The sequence below is a fragment of the Ciona robusta genome, chromosome 9 (genome assembly GCF_009617815.1).
Source record: "Ciona robusta chromosome 9, ASM961781v2".
NCBI lineage: Eukaryota > Metazoa > Chordata > Ascidiacea > Phlebobranchia > Cionidae > Ciona > Ciona robusta.
In genome coordinates, this window is record NC_143243.1 from 2,407,486 (window position 1) to 2,428,213 (window position 20,728).

Here is a 20,728-nt window from a genome sequence, read left to right on the forward strand (position 1 = left end):
CAAAATGTTTACCCAGATCTGACACCGTTTCCATTTTCTACAGACCTTCCATCTTTAGTCGACCTTAGCGAAGATCTCCAGTTTGTACTTCTTGTAAATTCGTCTCTTTCTGGTCGACTTGGACTGTCCATATGCCTACTGCTTGTTCGAAGCATGATGCATTACATGTAACAGACAAGGGGACAACCTATGCGAACTAGATTCTATATAACAACGTGGTCTTACGTCCGGTCGTTACGGGCCTGAGTAAATTAAGTGCAGGGTTAATAATTAAAGAACCGTTTCAGATAAGATACTTGAAAAACTTTATTATGCTGGAAAAATAAATAACCAATGGCAACGTGTATGAAGTAAGTTTGTGACGTAATAATCATCCTGATTTTAATTCATAAAAAAATCCAAATCTCCCTGTAATTCATATAAAGTTGCCAGTTTTAAAGACGGAAAACAAAACAAACAAATTGTGACACACATAAACACCTGCGAAGTTATGTTAATTGCTCATATAACAATACAATGTAAACCGACCCCAATGTGTTTTATAACACGTATACGGAACTCCCAACACACTTTTATAAAGCTCTTGTATGGATATTACATATCAATATACAACATCCATAAACCTTTGTATTTAGAATGTACTACGTTTTCCCTTACCTAAATACAGCAACTGCTATAGGCTAAATCACTGAGTACCTCTATTTATTATAAGTTTATAACACATAACTGCAAACTATTTACCAAAACCAAAGTACAGTCGTAAGATGGTCTGCTAGTCGTCATGCATTAACCTAGACCTGTCAGGAAGAAAGAAATCTGCAGTTTGAATGCTTAAAGCGGTTGCGAAATCTGGACCGTAAGGTGCAAGGATTCGCCTGTCGTTTGAATCGATGCGGTCAGCCAATATAATGGTCGGTCGGGAATTCCTATTGTTATAAAACGCCTTTGTTCGCGAGGCAACAAACTAACTAACCCACAGCGGTTTGCGGCACTTGAAGAAGTTATTTGTTGGGTTTGCACCTTTTGTGAACGCGAGAAGAAAGGATGTTTTTTGTTAAGATCCGAAAAAACTTGAGCTACACTGTTGCAAATGATAACTTTACGACCCAAAATTGAACTCGTCTGAATAAGCTAAAGATATGGAACCTCTACTTGATAAATTGTACATAGATAATGTATGGTTACAAACCCATTCGATTTGTAATACACTGTCTGAACCTGAGACATTAGGATTATCTAAATAGCACTAAGTAATAAGCCCTGTCGCCTATGTATATATATCCTGTCCATAGACCACAGTGAACTTACTTCATCAAAGACACTCGGCTTGTTTTTGTTATTTTAAGTTACTATGGCGCCTTCGTAGCGGCGCCATCAAAAATACAACTCGTTGACCGCTAAGGAGCACTACAGTGACTACACTACACTACATGGCCCTTTAATATGGTTCCACATTGGTTTTCTTTGTTTACATTCGAACTTTGTCTCGAAAACTACGTCATCTCGTCAGATTGGATTACGATGGCACGTGACAGTCCAAGTGGGCGGCAATTGTGACGTCACAGATCGATTGTGATGATTTCAATCAGCGTAATTGAAACGTCGAGATTTGAATTGTAATTGAAAACAGGTACAAGTACCCACGTGTTTATACCTTAGACACAATAACAGAAGTCAACATGGCCGACAGTGTTTCATTCGTATACCGTTATATAGTGGGTCGGGGTAAGATGGGACATAGGTTCGTTCTTTTTAATCGACCCATTTTGTATTTGACAGAATGTTAACACTAAATAACCGTAGCCCCGCGACTCTAAAAGAGCATTGTTAATTTTTTATAAATACGATTATGAAATATGGGATTTCGATGTTAAAGATATCTCGTCTTACCCCACAGTACTATATTTCACCTAACAATGTTCTATCTGCTTTAATACGACTTTATATTCTCACTTACCTTAAAAATTAAAATTCTAAAATCACGACAAACAAAAAGTATATACTTGTCTTCAAAAAAGTAGCCGAAAAATATATTCGCAACAGGCACTGGTACCTACATACCTCGCTTTAAATAATTCAATATGAGAATAAGAAGTATCGCCTTATGTAGCAACTGGTTAAGTGATGCACCCATGGGAGATAGGAGGAAAAAACAGGTGTCAGTTAGACGGTGCGTAAGAGGCCTGTCTGGACGGAACAATCTAAGATTACATTTAAAGGCCTCTCCTGGATTTTTCTCTTAACAAAATTCCACAAGACTACATATAGTAAAAGGCCGGTGTAAGACGGGACAGGTTTTCATTCTCTTTTCTCGGTCCATTTGGTAGTAAACAAAGAATATTTACGCAATAACATAACCATTTCACTACGACTTCAATATTAAAAAAACGTTGTTCATTGTTTATAATAGGAAATATGAAGCTTAAGTGCTAACAGTATCCCATCTTACCCCACATTACTATAGAGATAAGTTTATTACTTATTTAGTTGAATAAATTACTTTGTAACTTGTACTGACCTTTTTTCTCAATATTAACTTCAAACCTGTGCAGTACCAACATTTTGGTTTCACTAAATAAAAAACACATTGCTAAGCTAAGTCCTATGCTATCTGCACATATGGTTTACAGCTGACACGTAAAAGACTTTGCAGAATACGCCCATAGGTCACGTACAAACTGAACAGCATTACAGCTTTACTACTTCACACATAACGTGTCTTGGGGCGTAGACGGTGTAAGGCGAAAACTAACTTTTAATATTAAGCGCTAACCGCTCGACACGCCTTTTAATCTCAATGCATTTAAACGACACGCTTTGTATTGAAAAGGACTCGTGCACATCGTACTTCTAACAAAGGAAAATAGCTTTTTAATCCGGACATCCTATATAGGAGGAAAACTAAGTAATAATTGACCTTTACTGACGGCAATGACATTTACTGTAGAAGTTATAATTACTTATTCAACTCTCGGTTGGGCCTGGTAACGTACAATGATATAAAACTCAACGTACAATAATATGAATTACAGAGAATTCTATACTTTAATACAGTGTTCATTCCCGAGTATTGGATACCGCATAGACCATACGACCATAATCTAAGCCGGTGGTAATCAAAATACGTAATGCCAAAAGACGTTCTTGAAACCTCTCTAGGATTAATTTGCGACATAACAATTTTTTAAACCTATAATTTTCAAAAAACTTAAAAATCATATGTTAAAACTCGTTTATAAATTATTGTTAATTTAGCCACAAACTTTTTTATAAGTTCACAGCAAACTGTATAGTATAACGTACATATACTTTAAAAACGTTAAACAAAAACTCGACAAAATAATTCTGCACGTTCTGTATACTCAAGTGCGCCATTATGAAATGTACAGCAAAACAAATATAGGCAAATCGTTCTATACCTTTGGGAACATTCGATTGCTGCAAACCTGTTCAATCAATGCACTTATAGAAATTACTGACCATTAGTTATGAATCGAAATATGAACAACCACGGAGATTAGATGAACCCATAAATCCCATTGATTATAGGGATTTGTTTTACTAGTTCGCCATAATTACAATACTGTGCCGCTTACCCGTACGACCTGTTATTATTTGAACGACGGACGAAAGTAAATATTGCCAATACTGCAATGTAATTCGACTTTTTTGAAATTAAAATACAACAATTTAACATATTGCCTAATTTTATTTTAAAAGTTAGAAAAGTAATAATTTGAAATCCTGTAACAGGTTGGGGTAAGATGATTCATGTTTTCATTCTCTTTTATCGTTTAATTTGGTAGTAAACAAAAATATTCACACAATTGTATAACCGTATACTCACAACTCTAAACGAGCGTTGTAAAACCGATTGAGAAATATTCTGTTGTAACGGTATCCATCTTACCCCACAGTACTAACAACATTTCCAATACAAACAAAATTAAAACATAAATTTATAACTAATTCAACTATCTGTCGGTGAAAAACAAAAACGACGAATACAGTTTGATACTTACATTAATTTTGATTTGCACCTGTTAAACTAAATAATTACAACAAAATACCGCTGTTCATAATTTAGCTTTACAAATCAAACTAAAACAGGATGCCTGTATGACTGTCTATGTATCATTACACCATCAGAGTTTAATCACATAAACTTTATAATGACTGCTGGTAAACCGTCGTTAATTAACTGGATTTCCAATTGTCTTTCAACAGATGGATTAAAAGCAATAAAAAGAAGGGCCTTGGGCTATATGGGATAAATTATTTAGTTACCGCGCTCACGGAGTCGATGCTGTTCGTTCGGTAGACGCCTGTTATCACAAAATAATTAATTATTCACGTAATGATGCGATAGAAACTTGAATTTGATGTGAAGGCGTGCAATTGGGATTGTTAATTAAGCGTGTGTGTCGTATACATGTAAAGATTGTTGGAATTAGAATTGACGCGTAAAATTTAATCCAGACACATTGCTGATGTTAAGATGGGATATTGTTTACACCCAAGTCTGATATTTCCTAATCGTATTTTGAACAAATAACAGCGCTCTTTTAAAGTAGCAGAGCTACTGTTATATAATTTTGTAAACATTCTTTGTTAACTACCAAATGGGACGAGAAAATAAGATGAAATGGCGTCCCATATTCCCCCACTCTAGAAAATATGTATACCATCTCAGTAGTTTAAACTGTGAATTTACTTTTGAGTTTTTACGGAAACGGTTTTTTAATGATCATGTTTAGGAATTCAAATGATCAGTTAATAAAACAGTAGGTTCTTACTTCTTAGTAATCATTTTAACCTCAATCAGTTGAATACAGTACTCAGTAATTTAATTCCCAAGAGAACCTGGTTTAACTCCCGTGTTAAAAACGCAAGCGCCTTTGTGTAAAAGGCAAGTGGATACATAATTTAACTTCCAGACGCCGTTGGCAGCCAGTGGTCAAAACACCGATCTAAAACCGGGAAGCTACCAAAATTGCGCTCTGACTCAAATGTGGGCATTTTACAACCGCAGCGGGAGGTGACAACGAATTGGTCGCGTCAATACAAAGGTCGTTTGTGACCACATAATAACACACAACAGTCGTCTGAACGGTTTGTATTCATACTTCGCCATCTGTCTTTAATAATCTACAAAATCAAATCCGCGTGTACGTGTATAAGCAGTGCCAACGCGAAGAATGTATAATACAGATATATAGTAAGATATTACTTGTTTTTATTCTCTTTTCACACTTTATTTGATAGTGAACCAAGAATATTTACATAATTTATAACTAAAGCACCTCGATTCTAAAAGAGCGTGTTAATTGTTTAAAACATGATCAGAAAGTATTAATTTATGTGGTAATGGTATCAATTTTGTTTATTGCGTGACAGAACATAATAATTCTAATCATAGGTTTACAAAACAAAAATAAGTATACACCTGCACTTATATAGCACTTTTATTGCATTCATATGTCAATATGACTAAAGGCAACTGACTTTTATGATGCTATGAAGATATAACACAGAAAACTATAAATCTAAAGCCCTGGTATACTTAGCACTGCTTTCTTTTCTACGACCTTTACTAGAGAGTTGGGTAATTTAAATGCACAAAAAGACAATGCATTTGGTCCATATCAATTATTTAAACCTTTACCAGCTTTTTCATCTGACACACTGCACTTTATAGAAGCAGAAAATCCAGTTAACCTGCTGTTAATACCGAGTTATGATAATTACAGTGAGTATTTTATGATACATTAGTGCATATAGCTGCATTTACTGTGATATTTTGTACTGGTATTTATCAACAAAAGCAAAACAATGGAAAACCTCATACAGACTATTGTTTGAAATCTAAAATAACAAACAGGTCTAAACAATTGTATTATAAGATACATAGGGAACAGTCCAGCTGCTATATTTAAGGCAAAAATTGGGTTCAGAAAAGATATATTGACCAGCAATTAAGAAAAGTCAGAATTACTAGACAAGACAAGAATTAACTTTAGCTGCTAATTAGTTTGCTTCTCTTTATTGATTTAATAGTCAAGTACCTAACGGTAAACGTTCAATGTGCATAATATGGTTAGAAAGTTTAACAGAGCAAATATTTCCAGTTGTATTCCCTACAGTAATATATTTGGACTAGACTGTACAGAAACTGTGGATATAGTATAAGAACTATATAGCTGCTATTGTAAACTGGACTAAGAATACAGTTACTATGAGTCAGAACCTGGATACACACGATTCTACACTTGTGTTGTCTCGCAGCATTTTTAACGCATTTGCACCTCACGCCGAAGTGGAAGGAAAGCAAGTAAATTGATTTTGTGTTTCGCGCTGATCACTGAAGCGAAGATATGTGCTTAATCAGCCGGAAACGATTTAATAACATGTCCCCAATATTACGTTATCAACTGATTATGTACCATTTTCAATATGGATAAAAGATACATTAGTTGCTAATGGGTTCCATGATTAGTATTTTGTACGAATTAGGAAGCAAATCCATATTATATATATATGTAGCAAAGGAAATTCGTCGAACCGCTATTTTATGTCTTGAACAGTACAGTTTGTTTCGACGGGGTTATTCAAAATCGTTTTAGATGTTCGCTTTGTATACCAATAGTGTATTATGGCACTATAGTACTGTGAGATAAAATGGGATACATTTAGCACATAATATCCTATATTTCCTAATCTATTTTTATCAATCAACTACGCCCTTTCATTATCGTGACGCTACGATTTTGAAAACCTTTAAACATTTTTGTTTTCTACCAAATGGGACAAGAAAGGGGAATGAAAACATGTACCATTGTACCCTACCTACTATATGACTGTATTCACTCCCATACACCGTTGTTACGACTCCCATACACCGTTGTTATTTGTTTAAAACATCATTAGGATATTTGGATATTATGTGGTAAAGGGGTTCCGTCTTACCCTACAGCACTATATAGTATACCTGTATCAGGGTTACATGATTAAACGCTGTTTCCAGGAAGACAGCTTACGTGGGTGGGAAACTTGTTCCGATATCCACACAGATGAACTTGAATCAATTTGCGATGGAGAAAAGGCTTATTGGTAATATTCTATTGTACAGCAGGGTGGGGAAACACGGGACAGCTTTAGCACCTAATATCCAAATATACTGATCGTGTTTTTTAACAACGTTATATTGAAGTCGTGTGGATGGGGTTTAATAATTCTTTGAATGTTCGTTTAGTTACCAGTCATAAAAATACATTCCCAAATTTTGTGGTGTTTTAACATAGTCACGAAACAGTTTGGTTAACCTAAATTAACATATTGTTGTAGCACTCTGCTTTTAAACGATGCCACAATCACTGAATTCAAATTACAAAACCCGGATTTTGTTGGAAGACCAACTTCAGCTGCCGTCTCAGTTCATAGAATGCGGAAGAAACCAATCGCTACAAGTCCAAGTTCAATGTGTCTTCGAAAAACCAAGTTAGTTATTTGTTAGTTTATCAAGCTATAGCATAGTTTTACCGCAATGTTTGTTTAACTTAGCGTTTTGTAAAATAAACACATCCGTTTCTAACGTTTAAACTTGGCATTTGCTCCAAACTAGTGGTCACCTATAGGTTGTTCAAACTGTCGTACATGCATTACAAAAAAACAAAATAATTACTCATAAAGTTGCATACGTTGTAATTTGTAAGCGGGCACGAGGTGTTGGAACAGAATACCTGCGTTATAACGACTGTCTTTTTACCACCATACAAAGATAAAGAGCAAGCGAAACATTCATTCATTCATTCTCACATTTAGCATTGGCGTAAGAATTATTATTATATAATGGCGCCAAAAATTTATTGTTAACGGTAAAATATTCACTCCAATTTACTAGGAGTTCACGTTGTATTGCGAGCACACCGAACCTCAGTTCCATCTCATCACGTCGCACACCAGCTGACGGTAGCTTAACAGCGCCACCGAGCGGTAGAACAGGCATGGGGAGCAAACGTAACCACCGAGCGCAATCTGATCCTTCTTTGCGATACGTGTCCAAGTTTCCAATGCTATTTCATGGACTTAAAGATATTTCTTACAAATTCCAACACTTTCAACATCATCAACAGCACATTGAAAGCTACAGGTCTGTAAAGTACTGTAGTAGGGTATAGGGTAATATGGGACACTCTCTTTCTCGTCTCATTAACAGCCACTGCTCCGACCCAGTTGTCACTAATGGGTTGTGTAAATTGTCAAATGCCAGCTATACAAAAAAACTAATCATCCACAAACTTGCATACGTGGTAACTCGTAAGCTGGCACGAGGTGTATGAAATGCAACACCTAGTATTATAACGCCTGGAGTTTTCCAGCCACGCGAAAACGAAACAAGTTACACTCATTCATTACTAAATAACACATATACAATTGCAGGAGTTCTTACACTTATATATTGATCCGTAACTTCCGAGAGTTGCGTGCAAGTGGTCTCGCTGGTGTTAAACTACACGCTGCACTCCGACTCAAGTTATGCAGCACCAGCAGCAAAAAGTATACTGAGGATATATGCAGGGTGAGATGAAATGAATATTTTATTCTACTAATTTTCGAATACGGTAACGAACAATAGTGAAAAACAACAATAAAATGTAAAACAATATTCATGAACGCCAGGAAAGAAACCCTGTGTATATGTTTAAGTTTAAATACTCACTGTTAGATTTAGTAGGTTGGGGTAAGATGGCCTATGTTTCAGTCTCATTTGTCGTCCCATTTGGTAGTACACAAAGAGTATAGTACTGTGGGGCAGGATAGGACATAGGATACCGTTAGCAGTTAAGTTTCATAATTCCTCAAGTTTTTTTTACAATTAACAACGTTCCTCGAGTCGTGGGGATGCGGTTATATATTTCTGTAAATACTTTTTTTACTACTAAATTGGACGAGAAGGAAAGTGAAAACAAGTTACATCTTACCCCACCCTACTAAAGAATGATGTAACCATATCCTCACGACTCTAAATATAAGCGTTGTTATTTGTTAAAATCACGATTACCAATAAATATTAAATATTATGTGCTAACGGTTTTCATCTTACCCGACTTACTGTATGCTTATAATGTCCTATACGTCAGGGGTTGCTTCACACGCATCGAGATTGCCACCACCACGCCCCTAAATGTTCAGCACCACCTAAAAAGACAGCAGTTACACCACCACCCGTAGTTTACTACAGTGAGAATTGTCCAACTGGTCCAGTGCTTTATAATCGAACTGGAAGTGGTAAATCCACATCGAGTAAAGGAAGCGACGTTTTACTTTCAACCGGTAAGTGAAATATAAGTGCGTACAATATAAAATAAATTTGTCATCACATATATATGGGTCACAGTATAAAACACTTTTTACTTGATGTCTTGAGCAGCAAGTAACATACAGTCTCCACGGTATTTAACGAATTTCTAAACCCAAACTTAACAACTAACCAAGAGCACTCAAATTATAACCAGCACTACATTTTGCATTCGGCAAACCTAACTTTCTGTGGCCTAAACACTTTTTTTTGTGACTTAAAACTATGAATGAATATTACTTTTTTTATCTACGCGTAACAACGATAGTCGTTACAACACTGGTGTTCTGTTTCGTTCACATCGTTTCATACGACTGTGCCGAGGATATGCCATAACACGCTAGTCTCAAAGACGAAACGTTTTTTTATAGTGAACCCTTCAGCAATATGCGGGGGGTGCATGAATGTACCCAAGTCAACCATGGAGGTAAATAACCCGATGGTTATTAAGTCAAGTCAACAACGACCGTTTGGTGAACAGGAGACTGCTGGATATAAAGTAAGAGCTTATTTATGTGTGTCGTATCTCGTATGAACGAATGAATGTATGTATATAACTTGCTTTATCCTCTCGCGCGAAAACGACAGTCGTTATAACACGGGTGTTCTGTTTCATACATGTTTTGTTTCGTTCATACACTTTTTCTGGGTAAGAGACAGGCGGGCTAACTACTTTGCTACGGTGTCGGACAAATAATCGCTCAATTTGGGGCAAATGAAGCCATTATCTTTTTCGCCAGGGTCACAAAGCTTTGGCGAAAAGTCCGAAACCGTGGAAACCTCAGAGTTCCGAGTTCACTGGCAAACGAAAAACAAACCAATCAAATCAAATGTCGATGGTTGTTGGGTCAAGGTATGGTGTATATAGTAGGGTGGGGTAAGATGGGACATGTTTTCGTTCTTTTTTGTCGTCCTATTTGGTGGCAAACAAAGACTATTTACAGTTTATATAACCGTAGCACAGGCACTTTAAAAGTGGGTTGATAATTGTTAAATATGCAAATGCAATCAGGAAGCGTGGGATTGCGGTGCTAACAGTTGCACATTTTAAAAGGCCTATATAGTGTATACCGCAATAGACAGACTAATCGATATCCTAACAACACATTTGCTATCAGTGCATTCGGTGGAAGTAAACAAGGTGGAATTCGTAAAATGTCTCCTTTGGGAAGAGTCCCTGTTGCTATAAGAAGATCTTCACCATCAATAAGAGGGAAGAGAGATCCATCAGGAACAGCGGTGGAAGGAGGTAACTATGACGTCATAATAATTAGTGTGACGTAACACACGTGTAAATAAATTGAAATGGTGAATACCCCAGCATAGTTCGTACCCGAGAGGATATGGATTCGAGACTTACTGCTACTACCAGTTGGCACGTATGTGTCTTTCTAAAAGATATTTAACTGCAATTGCTTAAACCCTTATGGGGCCTCTTGATTATCAGACATATTACAATAAAAACAACATTAAACAATAGTCACCCAAAATGTTACATATGCAGTAAGTTAGAGTACGGGTCCCTTTAAAGTTTAGGGACCCATGCGGTAACTTTTAAGCGAATACTAGGTATATTAAACATCTTGTTATAACAACTGTCGTTGCTCCATTACACAAAGATAAAACAATTTTCATAAGTCATTTGCAATATTTGTTTTTTTTTAGTGAAATACCTTTCAATTGCTATGGCAACACACACTGTAACGTCACCATATTATCGGAGTAACGAAGGACAAGACGATAGTGTTTCTATGTTATAAAGATACCACAATTTCTCATGTTATTATTTATTGTTTATTTCAAGTTACTTATTTCATATATTTATATAATACTTTTTTTTTATTTTAAGCTGGTGGTAGCATTTACATTGCGTTATATTGCTGTTTTGTTGCTAAAATAAATTGAATTTCTTTTTCAAATCATTTCGATACCATTCACTTAGTTTCGAGAATTCCTCACGTGTCATTCGGAATGTTTGAGCAAAATCTCTCTCAGAAAGATATCTCTGGTAAAAATATTTAAGAAATATTATAGCAGGCAATGAAACTTAACATCTGTATTATAAAACGAATTTCGCTGCCACACAATAATAAAAATATTGAATTCATTTATTAAAAGTGTAGACCTTTTTAAAGTGTAGGAAAATACAGTAATTTAACTAAAATGAAAGTTAAAAGGCTGCCGTAAGCCAATTCAATAAGTTTTTAATCTAGTGTATTTTATACACAATGCAATCTGGGATTAAAAAATGTGACGTAGTACACCACTTGATTTTTAGACCAGAGTTTGCTGATTACCATACCACCCAGGGTGCTACATTTGTTAAGTTATCACTGGGTTTTATTATTGTCCCTTAAGCTTTTTGCCCAATAGATGCATCAAACACCATCAGTGACAGACATTATATATCTTTTGGTTACTATAGAAGCACCTAACCAAGCCATGACTTAAATATTTAACAATGGGAGACTAAAATTTCCAACAAAAAATATGTTACCTCTTTTTTTGTTGGGTCCACACCTTGAGGACAAGACGTAGATAATTGTTGAATTGAATAAGCAGGCAACCCATATTCATTGTCCAACAATTTTTTCACATGAGCTGGTGTTAGTCTCTCTTCTACATTATCCTGTTTTTAACACAGATGTTTTTTTAACTAAATAACACTGGAAAAACTAATACAAAACGTATATAATATCTTTTTGTCGACCCAATTTCCAAAGCTACGTTTTACCAAGCTCCAAGTATACTATGGATCAAAACAATTTTTCGTTTTAACAGTCAAAAGGTGGTATTAACCTAAGCCTTTTTTCACTTACTTTTGGTTGTTCATCCTCCCAGTTTGGAATAAAGCGAGTAAATATGTTTGGTTCACTCCCTTCTTTTACAAGTAGAACAGCAGTTTTCATATCTCCTCTGTTATAACTTCGTTGCAAATAACGGAAAGCTATTGGGAAGCTGCGTTGAGCCAACTCTGAATCTACTTTCGATCCAAGCCAAATATAAACCTACAGAATTAACATGAACCAATGTTAACAATTATGAATATATAAATTTAGTCAGGGTTATTTCTGGTGCTCAGTGGTTAGGCTTTGAAGTTGTAATCAAAGGATACCAAGTTCGATTGACAATGATCTGCGCATGTGCTCTTGGATGGGAAAACACTTACTATAAATTGTGTTGGCCTGCCTAAGTTACAGGTCCCATGAAAAGAAAATCTTACACTGTAGGATCTCACATGAAGAAAAGAACTAGATTTTTTTGAAAAACCTATTTCTTATATCAAGGTTTTAGCATTTAAATCAGTTCAAACAAGGTAACAATACGTTATTGCTATTAAATTATTTTATCTTGGTATATATTGACAAAGATATTTACCTCATCATAAATATCAATCAAAACAATATCTTCAGAATGTAAATCATGTCTTGATATATTATACATTTCCTTGAAATAATACTTTCCATTGTTTTCATAATAATAAAACGTAACAGCTTCTCTAACTGTATCAGGATCCTAAGAAAATAAATATTGGATTATTAGAAAATAACAAAATATGTCACAAGTAGAAAAAAATTGATACAATTGAAATTTTTAAAACACTTTTTTAAAAAGTTGATTTGAAAAAATCTCACAGCTTTGGTTTGTTTATTTAATTTATCATTGTTTTGTCTGGTGCTGTGGCTCAATGGTTAGATTCTTACATTGTAACTAAATGATACCAGGTTTAATTTTTGACACTATACTGATGGTGTTGGCATATGTGTCCTTAGGCATATAGCATATGTAAAATATGTACACATTCTTTATAACCTTTGGTACAATCTTGTTTGAATATTCCTTCCTTCCACCCAAAGCTGCAAAGAATTCATCAACCTCATTCCCTTCTTCTAACACCCATAGAGGTCTAAATGATCAATAAAGCTTACAGTGACAATTTCTATCATGGAACAGGTGATAAAATCATAAAAAGCTTGTTGTTTTGACACTTTATACCATGTAACAGACTAAAAGGCAAAAAAGCTTGTTTATTGACAATTCTGACAAACTAATTGAAGAACATGAAAAATAAAAACTGTAATTAATTCTGGGAATCTAACCCTGACTTTTTGTGGTTATAGAGTAGAATTAGTTTGTGTAAATAAACATAGTCAGGATCCAGTGCTACGAAATATGTAACAGACAAAATTCAAGTCCAGAAAAATATAAAGAGAAAGTTATTACTTGTTTCCCAGCATGTTATTTGCCATAATGTGTCCCATGTCTCTCTGATCACCTATACATCCTTTACCACACCATAGAAACACAGTGTTTGGTGTGGTACATATGTATGGGTAGTTGCAATTCAATGAGCTTGAACTAGATCAAAAATATTTAAGATAATTTTAATAAACCCAATATATAAAACTTAATTTAAAATCTATGTTCTTGGGCAAGACAGGATTAATGCTCCAACCATATCGTCACTTACGGTGTGTTTAAACTGAACAACCATATAAACACCAAAATAATTAAACTATAAACAAAGTTGCATATTTTATTGATACCTGTTTTATAATTATGTAAAGATAAATAAATGATATGAATGGTAAATGAATATATATGTATATTAAAAGCCGCATTTAATTCCAAAACATGAACTATTAAAATTATGAAACAATATTACTAAAACTTGACAAACCTGCATCTGACTTGAATAGCTTTAGTGTTGTATATATTTGAACCTCTTACAACGTACAACGTAACCCCAGGTACTTTGTCAGGGTTAGGGGCGGGTGGGTTGTCTTGATTTGATGACTTGGGGTCACTTCCCTGTTGTGTTGTTTAGATTTTAATTGTATGTGAGAATGGATTTATGAATGTGAACTTGTTTTATCCTAACATGGCAGGAGAATGAGAGTCGTCATAACACAAGTGTTCTGTTTCGTACTTATCCTGACTGTTTACATGTTACCGCGTATTTATTTTGTGAACTGCATAGTTGGCAATTTGGACAACCCATTAGGGACCAATGGGTTGGGGCAATTGCCGTGAAGTGTTTTAAATCCTAAACCTCTGGGTTAGAGGCATGTATGCTAAACACTGTGCGATAGCTCCGGACACTAGTGTTTTTCAAGTTGTGAAGAAACACTTGCAAAACAATATCCTTTAATAATGGAGTTCTAGGACACCTTACATAACCACAACATACCTTCAAAACCATGAACTTCCCTTTAAAGAAAGCAACAAAGTGAGCAGGTTCTTTGCCAATTTCAACTCGGCATTCTGTCGTTCCATCAAGACGAAAGTTTGAGTTCAGCCGAGATCCTCGTGTAGGGGTGGATAGTAAAGTGGAGGAACCAGATCTACGTCCCTGTTAAATAAAGTGAAACTTAAAACATTTTCCATTACAAAGGTGTAAGCATACAGTTCAAATATTGACATGCATAATTAATATATCAGAACTCCTAAGATCTGTTTATTATTTTATTACTAAACATTTTGTTCACTCCAAAAAATGATGCAGCATACTCGGTGTTGGGGTAATGAACCAACTATGGGCTAAACCTCAGGTCACATAGCATGTCTGGCTAAAAGACATCACTCCCATAAAATAGTACCCAAAAGATACACCAAAAAACATATGTAACATATTAGTTCATGCAAAGACACTCATGTTGTAAAATGTTATGAAAACTTTACATTTCTGAACCCAATTTAATAAAAGGTTTAAAAAATGGACCTCACCTCCCAGTAATACATTATCTTCATTTCCTTTCCAAACTCTTTGAATGTATATCTCACAATATAACTTTCACCACTGAAGAACTTTCCATACATTGACGGGTCAATTGGAACCAATGATTTCTTGTCAATCAAAAATACCTTGACACAAAAATAAAAAGTGAAATTATTGGAAAAAAAAACCTAACTACACCACACATGAAATAGGCTAAAACATTAATAAAAATTATACATATATTTCTATATTTAAATGCCCCTATGTTTTGACAACTATTTTTCTTTTTTTTCATTCATTTATGAGATCTATGCAAAAAATCAAACAATTAGGTATCTTTGGAACATTAAATACAAATGCACAACTATTAAATAATTTTGTCTTGTTTTGCAACATAGTTAGGTAGGAATTTTTCAACATGAATCGTAGCATAATATAATAATACAACCATAATACTGTAGTAATGTCATACCTCCAACCTTCCATCACCAGCACCGGGCATTTCAGGTTGATCAAATCGAGCAACTTTAAACGAATATCTTCGATCGGTTAAACGTCCTGATATAATGCAAGATATTTACATATTTAAATACACTTAGAATGACTTCGTGTGAGCTGAAAAGCAACTTACACAGGATAGTTTGAATCAATTGTAACAGAAGCTCTGGTGCATTTGATAAATTTAATTTTTTACAAATACACTAATTAATAAAATATATACTCTGGTCAATGTATAAGCAATACATGCATTAAGTGGCAATGTACTGTTATGATTAGTTTTTAGGACATTTAATACTCTCCTATTGTTAACAATAGGCCAACAGACAGATGGTACAAATTAAAGTAAATTTTAGTGAAAAGTTTTTCTATAATGCATTACAATAATGATATTAAATAATGCAAGCAATACGAAAGGTTCCATACCACCACATGGGAAGGGGTCAGCATCCCAATCTGAAAAGAGAGCAATGAACTCATCTGTCTCTCCACCGTCATCTATTATTTGAACCTGGGTGTCTAACGGACGTTTCAATTGTTCAAGGTAATTCTGAAAACAAACATTTATCCCGAATGCCTTATTTTCAATTCATTAATATTTTTTTAGGAATGCGTACATACGGAGTCATGTTTCTGTAATATTTAGTATATGGGGTGACATTGTTAAAATGTTGTTGTATTCATAGCCATAGCCGTCAAACATAGGGACCAAACATTAATGTGACAAATGGAATAAATTCTGCTTGTTTGTATACACATCTAACAGCAGAGTACAACTTGTTTTATGCATAAAACTAGGGTGATAATACACTTGATTTCACACCTTTTATCAAAATTAGGATGAAAAGTCCTCTAACATTATGCCTTGGCAAATCACATACAAACTGAAACAACAAGATCTACCGGTCAGAGATACAAACAACAGCAACGCACTATACACAATAATACCATAAAGAATTGTAACTGGAGGGTAATGGGTATAACAGTAAAGGTGGTAGAATACATATAATTCCCAAACCACTATAATTCCCATTTGTATTATATTGTATACTCACAAGGATAGCGCTCCAAATAATGCTCTTTATATAAGGGTTGCAATCCTGACCTATCCACAGGAACACTTTCTTTTTTCCTGGCACATCAATCATATAACATTCCTATAAGATAACCAAGCATTATATAAACTGTTGTTGCTAGTTTCAGAGAAAATACATTTCATGATGTGAAAAAGAAAAAGCTAAAGCACACAAATGAATCACACAATGAATTCAAGGTATGATAGCATTAATAGGCCACGGCCAAGAGCTTACATCATTAAGTAGAGATCGTTTATTAAGTTGTGGCCATCGTTCTTCATTCAATTCCACCAATAACCCTTCACCTTTTTTCAGACTACAAAATTTGATTTATGGTTATTTTTGGAAAATATTTTCAGTATTTTTTTTTTATAAATATGCAATCTATAGCAATAGATGACAAAATCTAAATGTATTTCCTATGGAGAAATTTAATAATAATATATATATAACTTTTATTTAATCTGACTTGTTAAAGAAAGTTCAATAAAAAAAAAAATATTTATTGGACACATTTATTTTTTAAAATGAAATATTAAGACAATATTTACGTAAAGATAATAATTTCCGACAATTCAGTTTTCTTCTCTTCCTTCACTTCTTTTGCTGGAATTGAATCCGGCAGTTTACCAAGCAGTTCCTTAAACAGAAAGTTTATTTTTAAATAAATGTTCATTTTTTTTTATTTTTTTAGGCACCCAAGTCATATTGATCAGTTTTCATTCAACAGTGATTCTCTTTATGTTATATTACTTTCTGCACATAACGTTTGTTAAAATTGGTATACGTGCCCATTCATTAGAGCTCCACTCTCTTGTATATTACAATCATACTCACATTTTACGTTGTGCTAAAAATGGAGAATAAACTAAAGATACTACAGGTTTGCTTATCACAGTAAGTAAAAAACCTTTAATAAATCTTGAAACAGAAGATTGACTGCTATGCTATCTTATGTAAACCAAGCTACCGTCTTACTTTGAAGCGAGGAAATTATTTGACTTCAAAGATAAAGAAAGGGGTTTCCCTTTCACAGCGAAAACTGCTTACGATATCTATTGACGCAAAGTGCGTCATTTGTGTAAAACTTGGTTCGGGCATAATATTTAATCCGGGACCAGATATACTTACTTTGAGCATTTTGTTATCTTTTTGGTTTTGAAAATCATGCACGGTGTGAATATAACCGAGTTCCTCTCGGTCGAATGTCTTTATCATTTTTGCCAACATCATTCCCTGCGATTATGAGATTTAAATCGTGTCGTGGTATTATTAATAAACTGGAACTTGTTTTTATTTTTCGCGTTGCCGGAAAACGACAGTCGTTATAACAAGGTGTTTCGTTTTATACACCCCGTGCCAGGAACTTGCCCAAGGACACATACGCCCGCAATGGTAGCAGCGACGAGCCTTGAACCCATCTCCTCTGGGTAGAGGCATGCGCACTAACCATTTTGCCACGGCGCCGTTACATTATTTTAATCATAATTCACCTTCGCCAATTGTCGATCTGTACAATCATGACCCCTCCATATCATTATGACGTTGCCAATATCAATGAGGAAAACGTCATTACGTACAAAACTCGACCATGCGAAATCAACTTCTGCAGCTCGTGTGGGAAACTCGCCATTGACGTGGAAGATACGTTTGACGTGAAAATGAGGAAAACCTTCAGGTTCGTCTTCACGAACTTCTCCACGTACATATCTATGAATACCACACATAACAATGTATAGACCAACAGTAACACTATAGAATAGATAAAAAATACGGGGCAATGCTTTCCAGAGTTTTGGGTTAGTGTACCGATATATAAATGCTATAAATGGTCACCAGCAAGCTTACATTTGCTGTGCTAACTCGTACACGGCGTGAGGTGTGTGAAACAAAACACGCGTATTATAATGACTACCGTTGCGTCGCCACGCAATGTTACCATGTTACTTTAAATAAGTAACGTAGTAACATTTATTCGTTTAAGTTTATGCGTAAATGAAAGTCCCATGAAAATAAGCACATATAATATGGGCAATACCGAACTCACATAAGTCCACGCTTAAAGTATTTTTCAAACTCTGTACTTTCAAACCCTTGAACTTCTCTGTATTGAGTAGTAAGGCCAGACTGCTGTGCGTAGAGTTTGACAGTGAATTCCGAAGCTTTGTCTATATTATGTGTTAAGTAAAAGTTATAATTATTCCATTAATTTGGTACAAATTTAAACAAAATTAAGGCAACATGGAAAAAGATTGATGTTCATATCAATAACATAGTAGGGTAGGGAAAGACGGGACACCTTTGGTATATTTACCCAAACTGATCGTCTTTTAAATATTTAACAATGGTCTATGTGAGCCGTGAGAATACGGTTTTACCATAGTATACTGAAGTGTATACTATGGTTTTACACTTCTTTGTTTGCTACCAACTGATATGGGGAAATAGAATGAAATGGTGTACCCCCCGCTATACTAATAAATACTCATTTTTTAAACAGCTGTTTGATTAGTCTTTATATGGATATAAGTCATCGAGCTATGCCAATAATTGACAGATAATCATACTTTAAAATAAATGCAACACATTTACGTTAAGTGGTATAGTAGTACATATACGTAAACTGTTGCTAGTTATGGACGCGTCACTATAATTGGAGCCACTTAGCAATAATCGCACTAACTTAAAATCGTCACTAATGACATGCCAATCCGCTTAAAAGATGATCATTTCACAATTAGGCTATACATAGTTCAAAGTGTGTATTGTAATTTGGCACCTGATTTTCGCAGAAGTTGTTTAACTAACCATATATAGTAGGTTGGGGTAAAATGGTTAATGTTTTTTCCGCTTTAGCGTTCCACTTGGGAATAAAGAAAAATATTTACAAAAATATACATTCGTAAGTTGTTAATTGGTAAAATCATGGTTTTAAAATATGTGATATTAAAGAAGCAGTATATATATTACCCCAATTATATATTTGCTAAACGGTTTTGACCTGGCATTATTTTATTTATTTTTTATTATGATCATAAGGGGGCCCAGAAAAAGAAACTTAAAAAGTGATCTATCTTGCCCTGTGTGCCACCTTGCCCCACTAACATTCCGCTTACTTCTAATAGATCTGGAGGACGTCTTTCCTGTCCAGTAATGCAGAGACATCTTGGTGACCCCGTTTACAGAGGTGTAAGTCTATAATACATAGAATATTGGGTACATGTTAGTTATGCGAAAGACTTCAGTTAAATGAATGTAATCTTTTTCCTCGCGTCGCCGGAAAACGACAGTCGTTATAACATGCGTGTTATGTTTCACACATACATCTTGTCAGCTTACGATTTACCGCGTATGTAACTTTGTGGGTGAATATTTGTTGTCTTTAGGTATGGCTGACAATTTGGACAACCCAATAGTGACCAATGGGTTGGATCAGTTGCCATTAGGTGTTTTTTCTACGGACACATACGGCCACAATAATACAGTGCATCAATTTTACTTACCCTCAGTATGATATAGGCGTGGCTTTCATGGAAAACACCATAACTCGACTTCGGTAGAGGTATCAGATTATCAGGCTGAGAGATAAAAACAAATTAGAAATTTCACCGCTTTAACAAGTACACCACGCATGTAGTAGGGTGGGGATGGGACATCTATCCATTCTAATTTCTCGTCACATTTGGTAGTAAACAAAGAACATTCAAAGAATTATAAAACCGTATTCTCACGACTTTCATAGACCGTTGTTAATTGTTCATAACACGATCAGGATATTTAAATATTATGTGCTAAAGTGTACCGTCTTCCCCACCCTACTAAATACCTTTACTCTCCAGATCTGTAGCCCGTTCTTTACACCAGCATTATCCAGTTGTTGTTGAAATTCTTTGGAAACAGTTACACTCATATTAAGCTTTTTAATACTATAGCAAAAAGTCGCTAAAAATCTAAACTTTTCACACAAAAATTGGCGAACAAAAAAAAACTAGCCTCTACCGCTGTGTATTCTTGCTAATTGTATCGAATTCGCGTTTTTGTTTTTCAGCTACAAAAATGAGCAGTGCGCATTTTTCG

General features: G+C 34.9%; 3 protein-coding genes across 6 annotated transcripts in view; 1 reads left to right on the forward strand and 2 right to left on the reverse strand.

Moving 5' to 3' along the window:
- The window catches only part of LOC149730779 (uncharacterized), a 35,945-nt gene extending 35,011 nt beyond the window's left edge, over positions 1-934 (reverse strand). For 2 of the 3 annotated variants that reach the window (XM_089883933.1, XM_089883931.1), the window contains exon 1: positions 13-682. In XM_089883933.1, coding sequence (XP_089740059.1) covers positions 13-155 — 143 coding nt within the window. In that variant the 5' untranslated portion in view covers positions 156-682. Of the gene's footprint in view, positions 1-12 lie in introns of all 3 variants that reach the window. The other variant, XM_089883932.1, reaches the window with a different exon arrangement.
- Positions 935-5,591: 4,657 nt separating this feature from the next.
- LOC149730780 (uncharacterized) lies at positions 5,592-11,163 on the forward strand. The gene is made up of 10 exons (XM_089884038.1): positions 5,592-6,331; positions 7,025-7,110; positions 7,345-7,497; positions 7,901-8,149; positions 8,440-8,578; positions 9,141-9,333; positions 9,730-9,857; positions 10,099-10,211; positions 10,477-10,607; positions 11,024-11,163. Exons 1-10 carry the CDS (start codon positions 6,236-6,238, stop codon positions 11,116-11,118), a joined length of 1,383 nt encoding a protein of 460 aa, XP_089740164.1. The 5' UTR covers positions 5,592-6,235; the 3' UTR covers positions 11,119-11,163.
- On the reverse strand, positions 11,130-20,694 carry LOC149730781 (villin-1-like). 2 transcript variants are annotated; one of them, XM_089883993.1, is made up of 20 exons: positions 20,478-20,694; positions 20,155-20,229; positions 19,768-19,846; positions 18,699-18,819; positions 18,145-18,361; positions 17,783-17,887; positions 17,203-17,291; positions 16,886-16,967; positions 16,631-16,732; positions 16,005-16,125; positions 15,550-15,635; positions 15,086-15,223; positions 14,550-14,711; positions 14,040-14,170; positions 13,583-13,717; positions 13,172-13,265; positions 12,737-12,874; positions 12,178-12,366; positions 11,856-11,987; positions 11,130-11,363 (listed from the first exon to the last, which is right to left on the reverse strand). In XM_089883993.1, the coding sequence occupies exons 1-20, from the start codon at positions 20,559-20,561 to the stop codon at positions 11,250-11,252; spliced, it is 2,394 nt and encodes a 797-aa protein (XP_089740119.1). In that variant the 5' UTR covers positions 20,562-20,694; the 3' UTR covers positions 11,130-11,249. The 2 variants fall into 2 exon arrangements, with proteins under 2 accessions (XP_089740119.1, XP_089740118.1); XM_089883992.1 differs by having other exon boundaries at positions 16,002-16,125.
- Positions 20,695-20,728: the final 34 nt, after the last annotated feature.

Excerpts from the sequence above, each read along its gene's own strand:
- LOC149730781 (XM_089883992.1), bottom strand. The coding sequence starts at position 20,561 with ATGAGTGTAACTGTTTCCAAAGAATTTCAACAACAACTGGATAATGCT. Across the intron at positions 16,733-16,885 it reads AACGATCTCTACTTAATGAT|GAATGTTATATGATTGATGT; the intron begins GTAAGCTCTTGG and ends GTTATCTTATAG. Across the intron at positions 16,126-16,630 it reads TTATTTGGAGCGCTATCCTT|AATTACCTTGAACAATTGAA; the intron begins GTGAGTATACAA and ends GTTTGTTTTCAG.
- LOC149730780 (XM_089884038.1), top strand. The coding sequence starts at position 6,236 with ATGAGTCAGAACCTGGATACACACGATTCTACACTTGTGTTGTCTCGC. Across the intron at positions 7,111-7,344 it reads GATGGAGAAAAGGCTTATTG|CACTCTGCTTTTAAACGATG; the intron begins GTAATATTCTAT and ends ATATTGTTGTAG. Across the intron at positions 9,858-10,098 it reads AGGAGACTGCTGGATATAAA|GGTCACAAAGCTTTGGCGAA; the intron begins GTAAGAGCTTAT and ends CTTTTTCGCCAG.